The sequence below is a fragment of the Heterodontus francisci genome, chromosome 16 (assembly GCF_036365525.1).
Source record: "Heterodontus francisci isolate sHetFra1 chromosome 16, sHetFra1.hap1, whole genome shotgun sequence".
Taxonomy (NCBI): Eukaryota; Metazoa; Chordata; class Chondrichthyes; order Heterodontiformes; family Heterodontidae; genus Heterodontus; species Heterodontus francisci.
The window spans coordinates 65,418,809-65,429,416 of record NC_090386.1 but is presented as its reverse complement, the minus strand read 5'-3'; the positions used below and the strand labels follow the sequence as shown (position 1 = coordinate 65,429,416).

General features: G+C 38.8%; 1 protein-coding gene across 3 annotated transcripts in view; it reads right to left on the bottom strand.

Moving 5' to 3' along the window:
- Positions 1 to 378: 378 nt before the first annotated feature.
- LOC137378160 (glucose-induced degradation protein 8 homolog) overlaps positions 379 to 10,608 on the bottom strand; it is a 38,751-nt gene continuing 28,521 nt past the window's right edge. For all 3 annotated transcript variants that reach the window (XM_068048298.1, XM_068048299.1, XM_068048300.1), the window contains exons 4-5: positions 9,023 to 9,220; positions 379 to 4,649 (exon numbers count right to left, since the gene is read on the bottom strand). In XM_068048298.1, the coding sequence (XP_067904399.1) occupies positions 4,476 to 4,649; positions 9,023 to 9,220 (372 nt within the window). In that variant the 3' untranslated portion in view covers positions 379 to 4,475. The remainder of the gene's footprint in view (positions 4,650 to 9,022; positions 9,221 to 10,608) is intronic.

Sequence of the window (10,608 nt, the reverse complement as noted above, 5' to 3'; positions counted from 1 at the left end):
GTGACGCCCAACTGGGTAGCTGCAGCTTTTGAATCTTCACCATTTAATTAATTTAAATGCATCATAATATACCTCTCCTTGCTCTACAAACACTTTAGCATTGAACGTGGCCATGTCTTTTGTTTTTAGCACCGTAGAGGAAGAAAATACATGAAAGCGTGTTTCCAAATCTCTCTCATAATCTGATTGTTCAGAATCCCAGACGAGCCCCCAATCTGTTAGACAGGTGGGAAGCAATGTGGGTTACTCCATTTTTCACCTCTCAACTGACTGCAGATAGTGTTTTAAAGTTTTAGTCCCTGAATGTTTTAAAAGGTCAAATAAACAGACAAACAGGTTTTCTTGTAGGTTAAAAAGATATTTATTTATACACAATAACTGAAAAATATTCAGTTCACCCACTCACGCATTCACACACACACAAAATAGAGTACAATGTAACATGCAATTAGAGTCCAATGTTGTAAAAGAGTTTGTTGTTTTAAAAAAAAACCTTTAGAAGCTTTTGGGGAGGAAATCTTTCACTGGTGCAGGCCTGAATGTTTGTTGTCTTGAAAAGGATGAAGCGCTGTAGGCTGCTTGTGGTTAAGACTCAATCCAAAGTCGATGGTGGGAAATCCTGGTTCACCTTCGCAGATGGGGAGTTCCAAAGACACCTTGCAATTTCTCTGCTGCAGTAGTTAAAAGATGTTGTCAGCAGGGTTCTGGCTTAGCTGGAAGTGTCTTAGCTTTTCTGGCTGGAAAAGATTTTCTCTGGCTGTTCTCGCTCTCTCTCTCTCTCCCCAGAGATACCTTTTGAGGTAGAAACTGGTCAGGTTGGGCTCTCTCCCCTGGGGTGATTCATACTATGTTCCAGGTTATGGGAACCATTGTTAGCGGATGACATCTGATTATGGTCCATTCTGATAAATAGGTGTTTTTCACACCTATTATTTTGCCCTTGGCTTCAGAGTCAGTCTGTCTATGAAAGTCTTTGTTAACTCCATTCCTGTAGCTAGAGGTCGTTAGCATGGAATGGGCTATTTTTCCATTTCAATGGGTTTTCCACAAAGCTAATTCAGAAGTGAATAATGGGATTAGTTTTCAACAGACAAACATGTTTATTGACAGTACAGGAGGGATCACCTTATCTCTACTCCGTTTTGTCAGTGGCAAAAATATGTCCTTTTTTTGTAGCTCAGTGCATTAATTGACTTTAATTTCTCCAGTCTATTTCATGTTTCACCACTGTTCCCTTCATGAGCACACCACCACGAAAAGGCCTAGCTCTGCTAAAAGCCAGGAAAAGTATTTACACCATAATTGTGCATAAGAACATGAAAGAACTTAAGTATTTAAGATCATTGGTCAGTCAAACATAAAACTTTTATTTGTAAATAGTTATATTCAAATGGCAAATTATGAAATCCAAAAGAAAATTAAGTAAATTTTAGAATATCTTTCATTTACTATTAACTTTAAGCATTCACGGAAATTTTGCCACCAAAATAAAGCCAACATGCCTTTTTTTTTGAAGAAACATTATAATCTCTTCAGTTAATTCTAATGAAGTTTCTAATTGTTCAAATTGTACGTTAAAAGTAGTAGTCCACAACGCACAAGATTTCACAATATCGTTCTCCCCACACACCAATCGAATTAGTGCAGAGAACTATGTTAATTCGTCCAGATTTTAAAAACATACATTTCTGCTCCCTCACAATGTCCATCTCTCCAATGAGTTTAAACCCTTTTGCCTCCATTACTCTAGCTAGAAGAGCAATCTAAGTGGAAATCACTCACTACGTGAAGAAATTCCTCCTGACCTTTCACAAATTGCCCTTTCGCCTGTTTTTGTGTATGCCCCCTTGTCCTATTGTTTTCAAGTAATATTCTGGCTTTACCTTATCTCTATATCTTGTGCAATGATAAGATGTCCCCTCTCAAGGCTAAAAGCCTGTTTCTCTATGAAAACTGGGAACAAGACAAAGAAAGAATGAAAGATTAGAATAGAGTAAGCAGGGAATTTGAAAAAAGGAAAAGAATGATTGAGAGAGTTTGAGAATAAAGATCTCAAGTAAACAGTTGTAAGAAAAGCAAGTTAAAAGTCACATTTATGAACAAGGTTGTAATGTTTCTTGTGATGAGGTTGATGAATAGATGGAAAGGCTGCCCAGGAAGGTAGCTGAGACAAGTGTCATCAAATTCAAGCAGCAGCTGGATAGTTTTTCTTGACAAAGGATTCAGGGATATAAATGATATGTGTTAACTTTGTATTTGGGAAGATGAATCATAATAGTCCTTCTGGCTTAGTGCATTCTTTAGGAGTTCTGGCATGTGGTCAGCGAAAAAAGCCTTCATTCTACACACTGCTTGAGACAATACGTTACACAACACCACTTCCAACAAGAGGTGATTAGAAACCAAGTTTTCAAATTTTTTCATTATTCCATCAAATTAAGTCCTTACAAAGAGTAATTTACTAATTATGGACTTTCACTTTTTTGTATTTTAGCATTTGCTCTTTTTTGTGCTTTGCATTAATTTAACTGTAAAGTAGTTGCTTTAGTCAGCAATCTATAAGAGGACATCACCAATTGTGGGTTAAGTTGTCAATTATTTAGGTCATGATGTATAAAGGCTAATACTGTAGTCACCTTGCTCAATTGCTTTAGGGAGCTTGGAAAAAAAATTCCCATTAACTTTTGCTGAATTAATCAAAGGACCTTTAAGTCTCTCGTACAAGACAGCATTACTACAGAGATAGAAGAATTGCATGTATGGTTGTACCATTTACTACATGGAGAAGGGCGATGGAGCTGATGGGCTTTTCTATTCATTTGTAGCCCAAGTCTATGTAAGCAGTACTTGCCACTTGGTTGAGTAGTAAGCAAATTACTGTAGTAGGAGATTGTTAATCCCTTTGTTACGCACTTCAAAGACTGAATAGGAAAGCAGTACAAATTTTAGATTGAAGGAGACAACATATGCTTGCAGAGGTGTTAAAACTGCCCAGAAAGGGAAGATTTTCCACAAAAAAAATCAATTTCAACAGCTTTCCCATAGGATCTTAAATTTTTACCAATTAATAATGTTCAAGATGCAGTGCTTTCTCGCTGTTGTGCTAAGCTGCTCCTGATACAAGACCTGAACGTATTAATCTATTGTGAGGAAACCTTGAAAACAAAGGGCTTGGTGAGGGGGGGGGGAAGGGAAGAAAGAAATCAAAGTCCATATTTATTTCTATACAAATGTTCTCATCATTCTTGGACCAGCATTCATTCCATCTGCACCTCAGTTACATTTTTAAAGTCAATGTAGGGAATATTTACATGACAGATGACTGCATCTGGAATTTTCCTTCTGCTAAACGAACAATAAAAAGTTCTGAAAATTACATAAGTACTTTCAGCTACTTTGTTTGAAAAGTACCCGACATACAGAATCTGCATTCCTAAGCTATAAAACTAATTAAAATAGTTGTCAATGACTTTCCATTGTACACTCCCAAAGTATTCGCTGATATATGCAATGATAAATTAACATCTTAGTAATTTCATTAAAAGAACATATCAATAAGCTCAACACACACATTATGCACACATGGAGAAAGTGTTTTAAAGCACATTAGATGAATTTCAAAGTGTAAAACACTTCTGTTTTGGGAAATCATTATACTACTTCCTTTCTGCAAGGAATTGCATTATATACAAACAACTCATATCTAAGTAAGTCATTGTCACAAAATATATAAAACCTTGAGATTAAATACTATGACTTACAAGTTTGTGGATTTTAGTTTGGTAACAAGGCTACTTAATGAGAATTAACAAACAGGTGAACTTCTTCCTGGACAGTGGAAAATTTTAATGAGACTGAAAAAAATGTAAAAGGAATAGTTATCTTCTACTAATTACATTCTTAGTATCCATGTTACATCCACAACTGGCTCCAAATAAATTTAATAGCAGTAAGATACTATATTAACAATAAAGTTGCTGAGGATATTCCATCAGAAGAAATAAAGTGTAAGGTAGTTTCAGATGCAAGATGGATATTAGTAGAGAACAAACAGGCATTTAGTAAAGTTGTTTTGAAAATATATAAACATACACTTAAGAACTGATGGCATATGAAGCAAAGAAACTGCGAGTAGAAACTCTGTACAGCAGCCAAAAGTAAATACCAAATACTCAGTATTTTCAGTCCAATGTGCGAAGTCGGTAAAGTTATAAGTTACCATAAAAATGAATTTAGGACTGGGGTGAATCTTGCAATCCCTTGACCCTTCAGCAGCCATTTGGTGGCATTCCCCGATGTAATGCGTTGGTGATGCTTTGGACTGCATCCCAGCCTTAAATGTGATTAACCATAAAGTCATATTCACATGTTCTGTCATTTATTAGTGAACTTATTATAGTCCTGTCTGATATACTGTAACCAGCAAATGTACAGCAAGACACTTCATAATCCTGTTCAGTCCATTCATACAGCTTTTACTTGGGTTCCTCAATTGTTCCCTTACTGAGGTCTGTCATCTTAGGATATTTAACTTTCTTGTGGTCCAGCTCATTCTGTGCCCATAATAGAAGTTTCAGCAGTTTGGCTAGCTTAGGTGTTGATTCACGATTTTCATAATCCAAAATGGCCTGATTCACTTCACTCCAAACCTAAACAAAAAGAAAAAAAATAAATAAGACAGTAGTCAATTAAATTTGACAGTCAAATTTAGTTTCTATGAAAACAAATTCAGTAGGATTCCAGCAGTTTTCCATTCAAGATCACATGTTTAATGGCAAAATGAAAAAGCACCAGCTTTCCACAATTAGCATCTTTATATGCATACCCCCAAATATCTAAATGAAGACCCTGGATTTTATATTAGAAGTCATCAACAACTGGGTGGTTAAGACAATTTGTGGACTCTCAATGAATAGATAATATCCTTTTCATTATTTGATACACTAAACTTGACTGCTTCAGATTGACAGCTGGGAACAAAAGAAAAAAAGGACAAAAAAAATCTTCAATTTTTCTGCTGTAACTACTCAATAATGAAAGTGAGAATGTGAAAATCTGAAATGTGAAATTTCTGGGGATACAATTTTGTAGGTGTTCCATTAAATACAGGGGAAAAGTTCTTTGATAAAAGTCAAACTTAATTACCCCAGAATTGCTGTGCATCTTGTACCCTTTTGTAGCTCATTACTGCCTGAATAGCATTGTAACAGTAATAATGTAATTTCCAATGCATACTGAATAATAGTTAGACCAGAAACCATGAAAGCAACTTGTATTTATATAGCATTGCTAAGGAAGAAACATCTAATGATGCTTTATGGAGGAGAAACAAAAACCAAGTGGTAATAGAGTTAGGAGAGAAGGCCAACATAGGAAGATTTGCAGGATGTTGCCTGTTCTGGAGGGCATTAGCTATGAGGAGAGGCTGGATAAACCTGAATTGTTTTCACTGGAATGACGGAGGTGGAGGGGCGACATGATAGAGGTTTACAAAGTTATGAGCGGCATGGACAGAGTGGATAGTCAGAAGCTTTTTCCCAGGGTGGAAGAGTGAGTTACTAGGGGACATAGGTTTAAGGTACGAGGGGCAAAGTTTAGAGATGTGTGAGGCAAGTTCTTTACACAGAGGATGGTGAGTGCCTGGAACTTGCTGCCGGGAGAGGTGGTGGAAGCAGGTACGATAGCGACGTTTAAGAGGCATCTTGACAAATACATGAATCGGATGGGAATAGAGGGATACGGACCCCGGAAGTGCAGAAGATTTTAGTTTAGACAGGCATCAAGATCGGCGCAGGCTTGGAGGGCCGAATGGCCTGTTCCTGTGCTGTACTGTTCTTTGTTCTTTATTTGAGGTGGTTTTAAAAATAGAGACTGAAGTAGCTAGGCAGAGCGGTTTAGGGAGCAGTCCCAAATGGAACCAAGAAGGTTCTGTTACTGAACGGGAAGTGGAGAGAACAAACAGTGGCAAATATCAGAAGTCTGAACTGGTCAGTTCGAGACAGTATTAAGTAATCTTACATGCAAAATGTTTATTAAAAGAGTTTAATCCTAACCCAAATTGAAGAAAATCTAAAATAAAAACAGAGTGCCAGAAATACTCAGCAGGTCAGGCAGCATCTGTGGAGACAGAAGTAGAGTTAACGTTTCAGGTCTGTGACCTTTCATCACTGGCAAAAGGTTAGAAAATAATTAGGTTTTAAGCAAGTGCAGGGGGAGGGGTGGGTTGGTGAGGAAGAGAAAAAGAAGAGACGTTGTGTGATAGGGCAGGAGAGATTAAAGAACAAAGCTGTCATGGGACAAAAGGCAAAAAAACTGCGTTAATGCTTGTGGTGCAACCTTCCACAACAGCGCTTCTGACATGTCTTCCTTTTTCTTCAACCGAGGATTCTCCTCCCCTCGCCACCCCCACCACCGCCCCCCCCCCCCCCCCCCCCCACTCTGCCCATGGTGGTTGACAGGGTCCTCAACCATGTCTGACCTATTTCCTGCACTTCTGCCCTCATCCCTTCCCCTCCCAGAATGGTGACAGGTTCCCTTTGTCCTCACTTTCCACCCCACCAGACTCCACATCTAAAGGATCGTCCTCCACCATTTCCGCCACCTCCAGTGTGATGCCACCACCAAACACATCTTTCCTTGCCCTCCCGTCAACATTCCAAAGGGATTGTTCCCTCTGTGACACTCTGGTCCACTCCTCCATCACCCCAGACACTTCCTCCCCTTCCCATGCAATCACAGGTCAAACATCTACCCTTTTACCTCCTCTCTCCTCACCATCCAAGGCCTCAAACAATCCTTCCAGGTGATGCAGCCATTTACTTGTACTTCTTTCAATTTAGTATATTGTGTTCGCTGCTTACAATGGGGAGACCAAACACAGACTGGGTGACTACTTTGTGGAACACCTCTGCTCGGTCTGAAAGCATGACCCCGAGCTTCCAGTTGCTTGCCATTTCAACACAACTCCCTGCTCTCATGCCCACATTTCTCTCCTTGGCCTGCTGCAGTGTTCCAAATGAACATTAACGCAAGCTCGAGGAACAGCATCTGATCTTTCAATTAGGCACTCTACAGCCTTGCAGACTGAACATTAAGTTCACTAATTTCAGAGCATGACTGGCCTTTAAAAGGATTTTTCTATTATTTTATGTTTTAACCATGTACCTGTTTTTCATGTAGGCAGAGCTGCTCATTATTCTGCCATTAACACACTCTCTGGACTAATGCTTTATCTTTCATCACAAGCATCAACACACTCTTTGCCCTTGTCCCATGACAGCTTTGTTATTTAATCTCTCCTGCCCTCTGCCCTATCACACACCTTCCCTTTTGTTCTCTTCCCCACCAATCTGCTCCCCCACCCCCCTTCACTTGCTTAAAACCTAATTCTTTTCTAACATTTGCCAGTTCTGATGAAAGGTCATAGACCTGAAACATTAACTCTGCTTCCCTCTCCACAGATGCTGCCTGACCTGCTGAGTATTTCCAGCACTTTGTTTTTATTTCAGATTTCCAGCCTCTGCAGTATTTTGCTTTTATTTTATTGAAGAAAATCTACATAGGTGATCTGTTTCTATTGAATACAATTTAGTTCCTTCCCAATGTTACCATTAGTCTGTAAAGTCATAGAATTATGCAGCACAAGAGGCTGTTCGACCCATTATGCCTGTGTCAGCTCTCTAAAAGAACTGCAAATTAGTCTCCCTCCCCTGCTCCTCACCCAGAGCCCTAAAGATTTTTCATGTTTGAGTAGAGATCCAATTCCTTTTTGAAAGTTACTAATGAATCTACTTCCACCTCCCTTTCAGGCAATGCAATCCTGATCATAACTCTGAGTTAAAAATCTCTTATCTCCCCTTTGGCTTTTTTGCCCATTATTTTAAACCTGCATTCTATGGTCACTGACCCTCCTGCATGTGAAACAGTTTCTCAGAGGAAATGGCAAGTGTTTAGTTTCATGGCTCACTTAGACGTGCGCCTCGGGGGACTACATATAAAGTTTAAATCAATGATCTCATTAAGTTGTGCATATCTTAAGATGTGGATATTAACCAATTGTAGTATCCTAATGTAAAATTTATCTATCAATGGGGTTAAGAGCTATGAACAGCCATTAATGCGCACAAAATTTGAACGGGATAAATTAATGCGTTATTTGCACTCATAATTCTTGCAGTCATCTGGGGTTTCCTGACAAGATTGTAACAAATTACTATGCCAACAGCAAAACACTTCCTGTAAAAGTGTGGAAGACAAAATTTTGGAGAAGTTGAAATTTACTATTACCAGACATATAACCACATCCTTTCACATGTAAGTGGCTAAAGTAAGTTGTATGTCTACAGAACAGCTCTTCACCAAATAAATTGGCTGTAGTTGATGGCAGAAGTAGTTTTAAAAGTACAGTTTTTGGGGCGGGGTGATGGGGATGAGTGGTAATGGTGGTGGGTGAGGGGAAAGAATGCTGTATTATAGCTAGTAATTCTATCTTCCCCCTATAACTGCCTAGTTGCATAAATTGCTAGTTCGTTACAGAAAATAAATTCTACTGGCCTTAAAATGTAAAAGTTGCCTAAACAATTTTTACAGAGCAAAAAGTAGAAAAACCCAAGCAATGAAGGTAGACGGAGACTGGAATTCAATTAAAATATTCAAGAAACATACTACAATTAATGTAGAGGATTACATTTTTTAACAAAGGTTTTAAAAATTGATTCACAATTTGTATGCTTAGAGCCACTGTACAAAATTAAACACTTTTCTATCTATTTATTCAATAAATTTTGTCCCAATGTATAAATTTTTCAACTAACTTGTAGGTAATTATATGCAAAGTAGTATAATTACACTTGTGTCTAACATGCGATGTGACCATTTTATAGAAAGTTTTACCAGACATTTTAATTGCACAGAAGGAAGGAAATTAAACACCTCGGCATATTTACTATAATACATTGTTCTCAAACTATCTTACATACCTTTCTGCTATCAATATTTAATTATCAGATATTGAAAGAGTTACCTTTTGCCTCTGCATCATATTAAGCAGATCCCCAAATGGCGATTCTTCTGGATTATCAAAAGCTAGTAGGGCCAGCGTACGTTCCATCTCAGTAAGACACTCTCGACTCTCCTCACCCTGCTCAGCAAGCTGAGTTTGGGCAAACTCCAGAGCTGCTTCTGTCTCACGCTGGCGAATCAACTCAATCAAATGCTGTTGCTGTAGAAAGCACATTTACTAGCATTAACCAAACTATGCAAACATACAATCAATAATTTTATTGATCCACAATTTTTCAGCAGGGATATCCTGGTTCCAGTAGCTTTCTTCTTTTCTTAACCCCTTTGTTATTAGTTGTGTTATATTTCAAAAGTTTAGTTTACATGCTGAACCAGATTGTACTATCAAAATAACGGATAAAATTAACAGTGAATGCCATGAGCAAATGGTGGAGCAACTTCAGATGAGCAGAAGCATAGTTAAATGGTAACATCCAAAAGTTGCATTCAGAGTTATGCTGCTCCCAGCTAACTTTGTGAAAATGGAATTGCACTGTCTGCCTCACCGCTGACGCGCATTGAATGTCATGAAGTTGCTGTGTGTAGTAGATATGAACTTAAACTCACTGCAGAAATTTACAGCTTCTGATAAGCAGCAAGTACCCTTTTAATAACGTGATAACTGTTGATCACTGCCAATTCACCTCTCTAGCACTGAAAATTAATTACAAGTGTAGAGTCTCATTCCTTCAGATTTTGAATTTGAGGAGTTTTTTTTTTGAATACAAACTAACTTATCCCCTAGCTTTTCCTTTCTTTTTCTTCCCTCTCTCAATTCAAGCTTATTTTCCCCTCTTTATCTCTTATTGTACCTGAATTGACATTGAAATCACTTTCTTTAATTCAACTTCCTTCTCACACCGGCTGTTTATTTCCCAATTCTTAAATCGGATTGGTTAAGGCGCAGTGGTTAGCACCGCAGCCTCACAGCTCCAGCGACCCGGGTTCGATTCTGGGTATGGCCTGTGCGGAGTTTGCAAGTTCTCCCTGTGACCACGTGGGTTTTCGCCGGGTGCTCCGGTTTCCTCCCACAGCCAAAGACTTGCAGGTTGATAGGTAAATTGGCCATTGTAAATTTCTCCTAGTGTAGGTAGGTGGTAGGGAATATGGGATTACTGCAGGGTTAGTATAAATGGGTGGTTGTTGGTCGGCACAGACTCGGTGGGCCGAAGGGCCTGTTTCAGTGCTGTATCTCTAAATAAAAAAATTTAATAAACTTAGGGGAGGTGGTGGCGTATTGGTATTGTCACTGGGCTAGTAACCCAGAGACCCAAGGTATTGGGTTCAAATCCCACCACAGCAGAAGGTGGAATTTGAATTCAATGAATAAATCTGGAACTAAAAGCTAGTCTAATGATAGCCATGAAACCATTGTCAATTGTTATAAAAACCCATCTGGTTCACTAATGCCCTTTAGGGAAGGAAATCTGCTGTCCTTACCTGCTCTGGCCTACATGTGACTCCAGACCCACAACAATGTGGTTGACTCTTACGTACCCTCTGAAATGGCCTACAAGCCACTCAGTTGCATCTAACCGCTACGAAGTC